Genomic DNA, 13,397 nt, shown 5'->3' on the forward strand with positions numbered 1-13,397 from the left:
AGTTTAAGGAATAGTGGTAGTACCCGTGTTCAGTTTCAAAAATAGCCAATTTAAAAATTAGTCGATGTTCATTTTAAGAAATAGTAAGGGAGGGAGAGATAGTGTGCAAGTCATTTTTTTTAATTAATTTTTTATTATATTAAATTTTTTTCTTTTTTATTAAAATTAAAGTTTTTTTTTATGTTACGAAGGGACCCAAAGCCCAAGCAAAAACGCTAAAGAAGGAAGAACATCAGCCCAAAAGGCTTACACAAATAACCCAAGTCCTAGCAACCCCAGAAATATTATCTAGAAGTAAGCTAATGATTGAAGGAGGAGGGTCATCCAACATAACATAGCCCAAGTCCAAAGAAAAACTCAACTTTGCCAACCATCAACCACCATATCCCTTTCCCTATAAATATGACTTAAATCACGGGAGCTTTAACGAAAAGCTCTCGGTACTGTACACTTTAACGTAAAACCACATTTTTACACTAAAAAGTCAATTCTAGTACTATTCACTTTACCCTTTGTTTTGTCTTTATCGTTAAAACTCAAAGTTTTCAAACCATTTTCATTAGTTTTCCATTAAATCACAGTGATCAAATTGAGTAATCAAGTGATTATAGCCATATAACAAAGAAGCCAAGGATGCAACTCATGCCTGGTTACACTAAAACAGCAGAGTCAATTTCCACAAGTATTCTCCTAGTACCCTTATCCAAAGCTATTTTCAAACCTAAAAAAAGACCCCACAGTTCAGCTTCAAGGACTTCTACTCCCATATTAGCTGAAAAACTCACAATCCAAGAGACCCCAATCCAAGAGCCCTGATGATCTCTGAGTACTCCTCAAAATTTAAGCTATTTTCATTAAATAAAGTTATTAGATAATTTTTTGTACTAAAAAGTTTGAAGATGTCCTTTTTATTAAAACTCACTAAAATTTAATGGAAGTTGATAGAAGGATGAAGTTGATGTTCAACCATAGTCCATCCTCTTCCACGTTCATTGACACATTGATACAAATTTTGAAGAATGAAAGACGAAAACGTCGTCTTGGGACATCTAAATAGAGTAATGGCATTTCTTCCAAGATTTGCTAGTGACTACGTTTTGAGAAATTTTGGTTTCGCGAAATGTTCGGCAAACCAGAACCGATTCCCAGCACAAACGTCTGGCATGGTCTCGACTCTCAACCGTACACAACTGAACCCGTTCGGCAGCCAGCCAGGGCTAAGTAAAACAAAGGATAAAAGATTGATGAGGCATGTTGATTACTAATCAGTGCATGATCATCGCTTTACGACTCTAACCTTGACACCATTCTTGAAATTAAGAACAATGCCGTACTCAAGCGCCAGAGGCTTTTCCATGTTGGGAGAGTGTCGGAATACATACTTCCGGTATAAATGAATCAGCGAGAGTTTTAATTCTTGTAGTGAAAAATTCTGGCCAATGCATGCTCGAGGCCCGATTCCAAACGGTATAAAAGCATAAGGATGCCTTTGTTTCTCTTCGTTGCAATCTGGATCAAATCTCTCTGGCCTGAACGTGTCTGGTTCCGGAAAGTTGTTTGGATCTTTCGCTAAAACTCCGAGTGCTAGCCACACCCAAGTCCCCTGCTCCTCGAAAAAAATTAGTCCCATAAAGTTTGCGCTCATATCCACTTCACATGGGAAAAGTAGAACAATACCTTTGGTAGAAGATAGCCTCCTATTTCGACTTCTCTAGATGTTTCTCTTGCAACCAATGGTGAAACCAGGTAAAACCTCATTGCCTCTTTAATAACCTGCATTTGAAAAATCACTAGCAAGTCATGATTATCAAGTAAATAAAGCCCTTGGAATTTCAAAGATTTTACGAAAGTCTAAATTTATATGAAATTCGGAAGACATGCCTGTTCAATGTAAGGAAATTTGTGTTGAAGATCATGAGCAGTTGGCATCTGATCAGGAGGTCCAAATCCATCAATTTCCGCCAGCAACTTCCTTTCGACTTCTGGGTGTCCGGCTACCAAGTAGACAATTGAAGACAATGTGAATGATGTAGTAGCTGATCCAGCTAGGAGATGCTCATAAGTAACCGCACTAATGTAGTCTTGAGTGAAGACATTCTTTGCAACAGTTTCCGATTCCCTTGCATTCATTATGAGTGACAAGAAGTCCTTTGAACCGCGTCCACTGTCTTTCATTCTTTTCACCACAATCTCATCAAGCCGGCCACTCAACTTCTGGTTTGTACGCTCAACTTTCCAGTCCATTGTCCCAGGAATTCTTTTCAAGACCTGCCTAAATGGCTCCTGGAGAATAGGGGCAAGTAATCCCAGTATGATTGAGAAGGAACCGGATAAGTCCATCTTAAGCTGAGTAGTGGAATAGATGTGTTGGTTAATAAAATCTGAGACTTGGTCATCATCGTTGTTGTCTTTGCTGTCAATCTTGTCAATTGATTCGTTGATGGATTCCGGTTTAGAGAGGCCAAAGTTGACTCCAAATGCAGCTTGTCCTATTACATCAGTGGCCAACCTGAGGGAGAGGTTGGAAAAGGTAATATCTTCTGCTTTTTTGGAGGAGTCAAGCTTTTGAGTTGCAGACTCGATGAATGACTGCATTGTGGGCACAAGGCTGGCCAGGTGTGATGGCTGATACAACGATAATATAGTGTTTCGCATCATTGACCATCTTGCATCCCTGCGGGATATACGCTTGAATTCCATCAGATCATTCAATAAATTTGATGACTACTGTAACTGATAGATATTCTACACTATATTTCACTTTGCTCCTTTCAATACAATTTTTAAATTCTATGGTCATGTCTAATTGCATCATGTATCGCACTTTAGCCCACCTGCCAGTTTTTGTCGCATGTTTTGGGATCATATAACGCAATTTAATTGACCATAGAATCTATGAACTGAATGGAAGGATCAAAGTTAAATAGGAGTATAAGTTTCATAACCACTGTCGTATATAGCCCGTACAACAAATACCTGGTGAAGAAGAGACCCTTCTGATGGAGTGGGGAAGCTGCGATGGGAGACGGAATGCTTCTGTTGTTGATATCTTTGAATTTTTTTATTCCTACGTCTCTACAAAGCTCTGCATCTGCTACAATTATTAGTGGCTGTCTACCCATATGAAACCTGCCAAGATGTGTAGAATCAAAAACTTAATAGCTATGCTATGGCCATACGCATGCGCGACCAATTTTAACAAATTCAGAACTAAAGTGACATGACTAAAATATACCATTTATTACGAGGTCATATGTTTACCAACCATTATCCAGTCGCTCTATACATTTCAATCATATAACGTATAAGATTTTATGAAATTTCTTTGGGAAAAAATTGTAGAAAAGAATACGTAATTTTTTGTCGCAAAGGAGATTACAAATGCAAATCTGCTACATATATATGAAATTTACATACACATGTATACATACTAACCTGAAAATAGGGCCATATTGTTTGGCAAGAACTGAGAATACATCAGGACCATACTTTGCCAGCAAGGGAAGGTGTCCTAGCAAGGGGATAACTGGAGGGCCAGGTACCCTTCTCACCCTCCAGTACGGCCCATACAAGTAACTCAAAACTCCTGCAAACATTGCCAACGCCGTGAAAAGGGTCGATGTTGATACCAGAAAACCATTGGTGAACAATAACTGCAGTTCCATGCTTGTTGCTGCCTATCAGTTTCTAAATCCTGATTACTCAAAGCGCTATGGTTGCTTAGTATTTGCTACTCTTCAAAAGATTCTTTGATGAACTCTTATAGAAGTATATGGTCCTTGTCGCTACAGATTGAAGATGCTATAACATCTAAGAAAATATTCTACTTGGCATAAGTACAAGTGTGGACTTATTCCGCATAACCCCAATGTTTAATTTATTGCACAAACATTTGGTCTTTTATGGTTAATGTTTCCTTCCTCGTTTTGTATTTTAATTCATTTGTCTTTTTGTGGATGTGAATCTCTTATTTTAGGATGCCACAATAAATGTTGGAATTCTATCTAAATTTGTCTTCACAAATCAAGTGAAAATTTCCAATCATTCGTATATGATATATGTGCATGATAAACATGGGCGTCTGTACATAGAGATTAAGGTGGCCCCAGGATCATTTGGAATCCGAAAATATACATGTGAAGGTCTTCTAAGGACCTTCCGAATGTTTGGTACGAAGGTCTTTGTGCCCACCAAATGTTTAACGTAATGTCTGCTAGGCATATCTCAACAGGTTGCGTCTACAATATTCGACAAATTATCTCGATATCACACATCAAATTGCTTGACATATGTCGATATTTGTCGCATGCACGCAACAAGGTTTGGCTGATGAAAACAAACCAATTAAGTGTTTGACGAAATGCCTCAGTAAATAAATTGAAATTATTTTGCGCACTTTGCATTATGTTTCTGTCTAAAAAAAACTTGTACTTTCACACTAAAACTCTCAAGATTCAAATTCTATACCCACCACTGATGATAGATTTATGTACTAGATCTTTCTTTAATAAAATATACATAAAAAAATTGAAAGGTTACACCATTTTCAACCTAATTAAATATGTCTCAACTTAATACTTATCCATTCATTTATTTTTACGTATGAGTGTTGAACATAACCATGTATACATTAACTTAATACTGTCTTTTTACTACCAATGTGATTCTAAACAAATAATATATAAAAGCCTACAATCATTAGTGGCTGTCAAGATGCGTAGAATCGGTAACTTAATAATGACCATACGCATGACCAACACCATGAAAAGAGTCGATGGTGATTACTCAAAGAGCTATGCTTGCTTAATATTTGCTACTCTTTAAAAGTATCTCCGATGAACTCTTACATAAGTATATGGTCCTTCTCGCCATAGATTGGAGATGCTATAACATTAAAAAAATATATATTCTACTTAGCATAAGTGGAGGTTAGGAGATGCCCAAGGTTTAATTCTAATTGGTAATTAGCGAGCTACACATGAAGATATTAAAAACATGCCCTACTGCGCGAAGGTTAGCATCACATGCATCCTAGCTAATTTCGATTGTTATATTTGACATAGAAAAAAGATCTCTGATAATGCAACCTTCCACCAATATTAAACTGATAGTGGCGCTTTCTTGCGTACAAACGCGTTGACATTTTTACTGCTCCATTTGTTTTTTTCTCCAGGTTATGAAAGAGACATTGAGGTTGGCAAATGTTATTTTGTGGGTTCCTCGGATCGCAACCAGTGACTGCTCTACAGAAGGCAATTTATAATGAACATAACTTAAAAAAAAGTTATATATAACCGGCGCATACAAATATTTTATCTATTTACAAGCCATGAATTACCACAGCTAGCACTGCAGCGGAAGTGTTTCCCGTCTCATAGAGAAGCTCGGAGAGGAAGGATAGATTTTTCTTTCAATATTTCTCTTAATAAAAGCTTGTTTGATCTTAATTTATCACAATGCAATTGCAGGCTTTGAAATAAAGAAAGGGTGGGGGGTGAATGCTGACGTGACTCGCATACACATGAATCCAGATCTGTTTGCACACCCGACGAAGTTCAACCCATGTAGATTTGATGTACGTACCCATCTCTCCATCCGAACACGTTATTTTTTTTTTTGTGATAGATTTCTACCACATACGAAAATAGGATTAAAAATATTTAAAAAACATTTAAAAAAAAAACAAAGTAATTGCAGTAGATATATTTCAAGTAAGGTCGCTCTCTACTAGAATTGATATGAATAGCTTTATCTATTCTTATTTAACTATTTAACACAAAATTTAGAAAATATTTGAAATTGTGAAGTTGAGTAATAAAACAGAAAATAAGAGTAATTGACAATGATTGAAATTGGCAGCAAGATAAGCAAATAGTTTTGGAAATTCAATTGTAAAAAGGCACTAGGGTTTAGCATCACCATAAACAATCCTAAATAGTAATATCAATTACTTATGAGTTAATACACATACATGCTTTGAAGTTAAGTTTTTCTAATGCATATTCAAGCTATAATATATATATCTAACATGGAACTTGTCCATGATAGTCAAATAAAAAATATGAACGTGCAAGACTCATTAAGTTATGTGAAAACTTTTTTAAAAACCATGTAACCTTTAAAAGCATGATATTCGTCTTAAGTGAAATCATAATTATCAATCACAAGAAGCCCTACTCAATTTCAACGTGATATTCTAACATAAATTGCATTAAATTACATGTCTATATATCCTAATGGTGGCCAATCATCAAGACATATAGATAGTTTAAATAGTTATTAACAATTCAAAGAAAGCATGCATAACATCATAAGCAATTGAAAAGAAACTACATATTCACGCTAAGGTTTGTGATCTCAGTCAAACAAACGAATCGGTTTAGGGACGGAAATGTTATATTCATCCTCATAATTACGAAAATTAACCATATCCATAACCGAAAATTAATCATCGAGTATTATCCATAACCATACTCACTGGATAATAGATTTCTCATTGGTTAATGATTATATCCATCTTCATTAATACAAAAAATATATTCGTCCAATTGACGCATGATAATTTAGTAATATTAATTTCGTCATTAAATATTTGATATATAAAATGATTTAATTAATGGATCTTGTGAAACATAAAAATTAAAGCTAAACATTGATAACATTGGTTGATCTTTGATATCTCGCATAAATACTATTAAATTCTCGTAGATTTTGATTCATATCAAAACTTTTGAACTTTGCTACAAAATGCAACTCACACAATGCAATTTTTATTCAAGATAATGGATTCGATAAATAATGAAGATACATATATACATATATATACACATATAATTATATTATATATTATTCGGTTTGGATTCCGGTACAAATATAGATTAGGAATCCCTATAACCATAATCAAAACTATAACCAAATAATATTCACATTTTTTCTCCATACCCAAAATATACCCAAATTTTCATACTCAAATTCAATCCATTCGGATAATTATCCACGGTTATCAGGTTTAACGGTTAGAATTGTCATCCCTATCCAAAACCGAGCTCCCCAGCCAAAAGTTGCGTTCTCCAATATATCACGTGAGAACCTAGAAAAGACTCTGCTAAAATATAAATAGTGCAGAAATTAAATTCTTTAACTAATTTAGGTGTCCGAACAAATCTAGAAAACTAATTAATAAATAAAAGTTTCCTAGCCAAACTAACTTGGACCTCAAAGTAAAATCATTCCTTGACCGATAAAACCATTCGTTTTAAACTCTTTTTACACGGAATTCTATATCCTTGTTTTAAACTCTTCCTGCCATGCAAAAGCGCCCTGAATTGTAAACCACCATCAGATCAACACCACCAGCTTCTTCAAACTTTGCAGATATGCCTGTCCCTGCACCTGCCCCTATAATTGGAATTCCTCTGTTTACTTGATCTTTGAGTTGCTGCAATACCACTCTAGTTCCTTGCCAAGTTTCTGTCACAGAAGTAACAGGTTACTGGTTAGATCCGACTCCAATGATGACATAAAACAAAATCTGCAGCTCTAATCTATTCATTGAGCAAAGTTGCCGTAATTTTCAATCACTTCATACTATCATCCCTTTCCTAAACCATCCAACGTAATTGCATTTCTGTTGTGGAATCAACATAATAGGGATTTAGTATGTTTATGTACCTGACACAATATAATACAACACATGCACTCTGGGGGATATCAATACGTTTCTGAATTTACTTTAACATCCCAATGATATGTAATGTCACAAAGAAAATGAATACAGTTCAAACTATAACCTGGTCTTGCATCTGGGAAGTCACTCAGGTTACGTGGAACAGTCTCAGAGCTTGACAAGTATATCTTGGAAACAGAACTTTCATGAACTTGTTGATTCGATTCAGGAGTAGAGACTTTCGGAGTACACTGAATATAACTCTTTGCACTAATCTCTAAAAATGAGTCCACCAATGCATTTACAAACTCAGGGTCATTTTTATGATGAGGGAACACCTTTACCTATTAAAAATGCACTATTTTCAATAGCAATGTTGGTCCGCACATGAAACCAAAGAAACTAAAAAAAGGCACCATTCAATGGGAAATAATTGTACCTTCCGATCTTCATTTGTTTGGATCAGCCTCTGTAGTTCGTAGTTAGAGAAGCAGTGGCCTCTGGATCATCAAAAGGCTGCCCTGGTACATCCAAAGCAGAGATACCCTTTTGTGGTAGGCAAACAACCCTTGATGATGATTTGTTCAACTTATCTGCTATAAAGCCAGCAAATTTCTTGTTCTCGACTACAGTGGTTCTCATGAGTGAAACCTGAAAAATGATGAGTATCTTTTCCGAGTTACCACACACAGACAATCCTTTTAGAGTTATATTATGTTTAGAGACTTATCAGTTATTACCTGCTTATTAAGTTCATGAATCTTTCTGTGTTGAAATTGGATGGTATGGCATCCTTAGCTCCAAAGTTTACCATATCCAAAGCTCCAACACTTAGTACTAAAGGAATCCTTTTCTCTATGATGGCATCAAAGTGGGAAGCATCGCAAGCCATGACACCCGAAACCACATTGTCTCCAACCTCTGTTGTTGTGATATCCAAAACACCCTAAGTAAAACAACAAGGAAACCTTCCCAATAAACAAAAATGACGCAAAAAGACCATCTCAATACTAAAAGTTAAATGAAATGAAATTACATATGGGTTTGAATTTGGCACATAGCAAACTGAGACGGGAACCAAACAATGCATGTACCTGTCGACAGATAAATGAAATGAAATTATATATACTAATAAGTAAGAGTAGGCTAGGCTTCGCAATGAGCTCTAAAATACCTACATCTTTTCAAGAATTTACATTAAAACTAAGCGAAACAAGGCATATCTCGAGCTTCAACAATCAAACAATCAAAACTTCCCTCGTTCTGTAAACTGTTCTCTTTAACAAAAGCTTTACTAAGTTCACATTTTTATATGTCCATTCCAGTAATTATACTCAAACAAATTTTCAAATTTTCAAATTTAACATACCAAAACATACAAATGAATATATTTCCAACAAAAAGACCTTACCTTTATGAACCCATCTCTAACCAGAGACTCCATGGCTCTCCCTCCAACACCAGTGGCATGAAAAACCAATGTTCCATACCCTTCTTTCTCCAATCTCTCTTTCACCCCATTCACACATCGAGTCGTCACCCCGAACATGGTCAGCCCCACCGTTGATTTCTCCACCCCGCCACAGCCACCATCCGAATCTCCGCCCCTCCCAACTCTCCCAACCACCATCCCACAAAACGCAGCAGCAGCATTGCTCAATACGGCCCTGCTCAGCTATTAATGCCGCACACATCAGCTATCGATGAGTACAACACCAGGTCCGAAGTCCCTACATAGTGATCCGTCCGCCCGCTTGCGACGGTCAATACGATCAGCTTCGGCACTCCGATTGGAGAGATCTTAGGGCGGAGGATATCAGTGCCGTGCCTTCGCTGCCTCCGAGACCAACGGCTCCGCCTAAAACGCCGTCCTTTTGGTCTTTGGTTAGGAAGTTCTCGAGCGCTTTGCTCATTACAGCTACGGCTTCGCCTCTGTCCACCGGAAGCTGATCGGCTGCTGCTTCAGAATAGTGACAGAGAATCTCCTTTATCGAAACGAATTCGAAATCGGTTGGATTTGTATCTCTCGGTCCGACTCGCCGATACGTCCACCACCGAGACTTTGACCTGTAGTTTCGGTATCGACATTGCGAATCCGAATCGGATTATCAAAAACTAGAAAGAAAGAGAAGGATATACCTTGAGCGAGGAAGCTGCGGAGAAAGAATCGAGATGGGATCGGACCGACTCGGCGAGGAATCGGAGCTCGTCGAGCTTCGTATCGGCGGTTCCGAAACAGAAAACCCGGGGGATTTTATTGGCCGGCATTTCGAAGTGTCCGAGTTATGGAACTGGGTTGAGGATGACCGAGTGGGAACTCAGTCTTACTTGATCGGAGCTCACAGACACGGCTTCTGGAAGAAACGACTGAGCCAAAATGTCGCGCGTTCCGCGGTGGTTGGTACATCTGCAATTTCAGATGAAGTTTGGATTTAGAAGCCACGTCACCAAACTGAAATAATTATGTTTTTTACAAATCGGGTACTACCACACAGAGATTAAATTTGTTATTTCTTTGTTATGAATTAGGTAATGTTAAGGTGATTAAATTTGAAAAAAAAATTTTGAAGTTTCTATCAAGATTGTATAGTATGACTACCTTGTTACAGCTTCATATTCTAATTACTAGTTCTGCTTTCGACAACACTAACAGAAGACATAGAACATATTTATTTAAAGGAATCATCAAACAAAATAAAAGGCTAGAAGTAATTAAATTTTATGTAAAATTTAATCGTTACGAGATTCGTTAGATCGGACACAAAACAAGCATCATGCTTAATTTCCACTCTCAGGCTTAAAAATTCCAATCACACTACAGCAAAAACCTCATCCACCACCAAAATTTCTTGTAAACCATCTTCAAAAACTCAAGCCTAACCAACACCAACGAAAGTACATGCACTCTTATTTGCTAAACATGCACCTCAAGCTCTCAGTGTCGATTCTTTCATTCCAACATCATCTTTAATCATTTCCATGGCTATTGGCAGCACTCCCAAGAGAAAATCAAAGCAATACGAGCAGTTGAAAGAACAACGAAATTTTAACCTAGGACCCGCATTTTCTTTTAGATGTTTGAGGTCTAGTTCTTGCTCATTTACAAACATCAATGTGAAGGCATTATGCAACAATCAACAAGTCCATCCAAGCATTCCAACAAAATAGAATCAACGAGAGATAAATGATAAGGTGTGCGTGTGAAGAAGTTGAATGGCATCAACATAATCACTTTAATTTTTACAACCTTCAATTTTATTCTTGTCTACGAATCGAAATCACATGACTTTTAGAATATAATTAGGTCAATCATCATGAAAAATGACTATGTTTAACATAGATGCATGTAAATCATATTAAAAAACCACATGCATCAACAATTAAAAATCTATAGCCAATCAGCACTCGAATGAGAGCTTAACAAACCCTAATCCAAACTAACAAATTGATCATACAACCACCACATAAAATTATTGAACTTGACAAATTGACCATAGGTTGACTATTTGACTTTTTCACATGATAGAGCATGAAGGGTTGTGGTCATAACAGGGATCCGCCCTCACAATGCCCCACCTTTGACATGGCCCAGGGCAATAATAGGGCATGTGACAGGGCTCGACCTTCTGGTCTTTTTCTTCAGTTTTCTGCTGGTCTGTTTTTTCAGTTTTCTTCGGTTCGGGCTTCTTTTCTGGAGGTTTAGGAGGAGGCCCAATACTCACTACTTCGGCATATTTGCATGCTTTTCTAGTTCGAACAATTATTTCATAGGGATCACAGTCGCCTGTAACCGTCAAAGTTCCCTTGGCTGCATCAACTTCAAGTTTATCCACGCCTGAAATGATCAGAGATGATTAATATGACAAATAGTACTGTACATTTTTGGTTTTGAAGTTTAAATGCCTAATGATCAACTCTAGAGTTCTAGTTCGGTATAATTGTCCACACGTGTATGAGTGATTTTTAATTATTGATTGATATGATGATAAGTTGTGGGAGACCTTTATCAATCAATGATTAGCAATTGCTTATGCATCTATGGATTGCTGACAATATCACATATCGTATACTTATGTACGTTAATACTATAAATCTTGATTAATCTTATTTTGAATGACTAACAAGTGATGCAAGCATAACTAATCTATGCCAAGGGAAATTATGGAAACAAGTTTCAAGAGGGGACATGATTCTTTTACCTTCTAGGACAGACACTGCCTTGAGAAGCTTCCTCTGGCATTTTTGGCATTGTATATCAACCTTGAGGACAGTCCTTTGTACCATTGAAGAGCTAGAGCTTTCTCTCTCTCTCTCTCTCTCTCTCTCTCTCTCTCTCTCTGAACTAGCTATAAAGACGGTGTAATATATGGAGCTTTGGGTTGTTCACCTCCCTAGCTAGATAAGCTCATCTTAGCTGGTCGATTGCTTGTCCAATTGGCCTTAATTTATATAAAAACCGTACTTAGCCAACATGTGCTTTGTATCACCAACTTGATCAAAATTAAGCCTGTTAAATTGTAGGAGACGAAGAGTTCGTTTGGATGTGTTTTTAAAATGATTGAAATAGTTTTTAGTGAAAATATTTTTAGAACCAATCTTTAGTAAAGAAGCAAGTAAATCATGGAAAAACACATTAAGTGCTTCCTGAAAGAAGCACATAACTTGTGTTTCTTGCAGAAAACACTTTAAGTGCTTTTGGAATCCAAAAATATTTTCTCTAAAAACCTTTTCAATCATTGTAAAAGCACATCCAAATGAACCAACGACCTATATGTTTCATTGCCTTGTTTTTATTTGACACAATTAGATTCCCCCATGCTATCAACCAACAACCAACATATATAACTTATATTAGATACACCAATTTGTGTGAGGAAAATTAAAACACAAGCTAAATAGAAAAATATGTACGAGAGAACAAAACAGAAGTATATGTTGACAAATAAGTTATCCAAATCAAAGGACGGGCTACTTTGATTATATGTTATGCTCTATATATAATCCTTGTCCTCACTTTATGTGTCCAAAATGGCTTTAATATAAGGAAAACTAATGAAAATGATTTGAAAATTTTGAGTGTTAACGATACAGACAAAATAAAGAATAAAGTGAATAATACTAATATTAATTTTTTTAGTGTAAAAATATGATCAGAAGAGAATCCTTTCTTATGATTCACTATATGTTTACTGAATCTGCTGCAGCAACTCAAATACCCATTTCATGAGCACCAGTTACTGCCCCCTCAGTCGACAGGTGTCCCGGCAAAGCGTGCTATTTGTGACAAGATATGGACAACAAATATCTCAAAACCATGCATGCTATGCAGTGTAGTGATTTTCTCAAGTCTCAAAAAAGTTGCTTCAGCCCAGACAACTTGCGGATGTTTGGGACCAAAGCCAACTATAGCGCAGCACACCAACCACAACCCTCTGAGAGAGCCTTATCTTCCTCCACTTACGGTACGAACCATTAATGACTTCATAGTTCACGAAAACAATCAGCCATTGGCCAACAAAAGAGCTTTTCATATCAGCAGCTTAACTGAAAAGCGAAAGTGAAAAATATGAGTCAAATCAGAATTATGAGACAAGTACTATCTTAATTAAGCATAGTTAGTGTCTGTTTAGCACGGGTGTCATGCTTAGGCAACTAGGGTAGGAATCTTCTCTAATGTTCAAACTAAGCACTGCAATGATTGTCCATGTTTAAGATGGTTTAGCACTGAAAG

General features: G+C 36.7%; 2 protein-coding genes and 1 pseudogene across 2 annotated transcripts; all 3 read right to left on the reverse strand.

Moving 5' to 3' along the window:
• Nucleotides 1-913: 913 nt before the first annotated feature.
• Nucleotides 914-3,665, reverse strand: LOC137746477 (cytochrome P450 711A1-like). The gene is made up of 5 exons (XM_068486494.1): nucleotides 3,436-3,665; nucleotides 2,977-3,129; nucleotides 1,882-2,674; nucleotides 1,678-1,773; nucleotides 914-1,603 (listed from the first exon to the last, which is right to left on the reverse strand). The coding sequence occupies exons 1-5, from the start codon at nucleotides 3,663-3,665 to the stop codon at nucleotides 1,277-1,279; spliced, it is 1,599 nt and encodes a 532-aa protein (XP_068342595.1). The 3' UTR covers nucleotides 914-1,276.
• A 3,394-nt stretch (nucleotides 3,666-7,059) lies between these two features.
• LOC137748142 (toMV susceptible protein tm-1(GCR26)-like) lies at nucleotides 7,060-10,111 on the reverse strand (annotated as a pseudogene).
• A 1,045-nt stretch (nucleotides 10,112-11,156) lies between these two features.
• Nucleotides 11,157-11,998, reverse strand: LOC137748143 (heavy metal-associated isoprenylated plant protein 2-like). Its single transcript, XM_068488234.1, has 2 exons — nucleotides 11,866-11,998; nucleotides 11,157-11,501 (listed from the first exon to the last, which is right to left on the reverse strand). The coding sequence occupies exons 1-2, from the start codon at nucleotides 11,948-11,950 to the stop codon at nucleotides 11,182-11,184; spliced, it is 405 nt and encodes a 134-aa protein (XP_068344335.1). The 5' UTR covers nucleotides 11,951-11,998; the 3' UTR covers nucleotides 11,157-11,181.
• Between the last annotated feature and the right edge of the window lie 1,399 nt (nucleotides 11,999-13,397).

Source organism: Pyrus communis, chromosome 10, assembly GCF_963583255.1.
Source record: "Pyrus communis chromosome 10, drPyrComm1.1, whole genome shotgun sequence".
Lineage (NCBI taxonomy): Eukaryota > Viridiplantae > Streptophyta > Magnoliopsida > Rosales > Rosaceae > Pyrus > Pyrus communis.

Bases quoted from the DNA above. Each gene is read 5' to 3' on its own strand.
- LOC137746477 (XM_068486494.1), bottom strand. From the start codon at position 3,665: ATGGAACTGCAGTTATTGTTCACCAATGGTTTTCTGGTATCAACATCG. The intron at 3,130-3,435 runs GTTAGTATGTAT...ACATCTTGGCAG, and splicing joins CAATATGGCCCTATTTTCAG to GTTTCATATGGGTAGACAGC. The intron at 1,774-1,881 runs GCATGTCTTCCG...TTTCAAATGCAG, and splicing joins AATTTCCTTACATTGAACAG to GTTATTAAAGAGGCAATGAG.
- LOC137748143 (XM_068488234.1), bottom strand. From the start codon at position 11,950: ATGGTACAAAGGACTGTCCTCAAGGTTGATATACAATGCCAAAAATGC. The intron at 11,502-11,865 runs GTAAAAGAATCA...TGATCATTTCAG, and splicing joins GGCAGTGTCTGTCCTAGAAG to GCGTGGATAAACTTGAAGTT.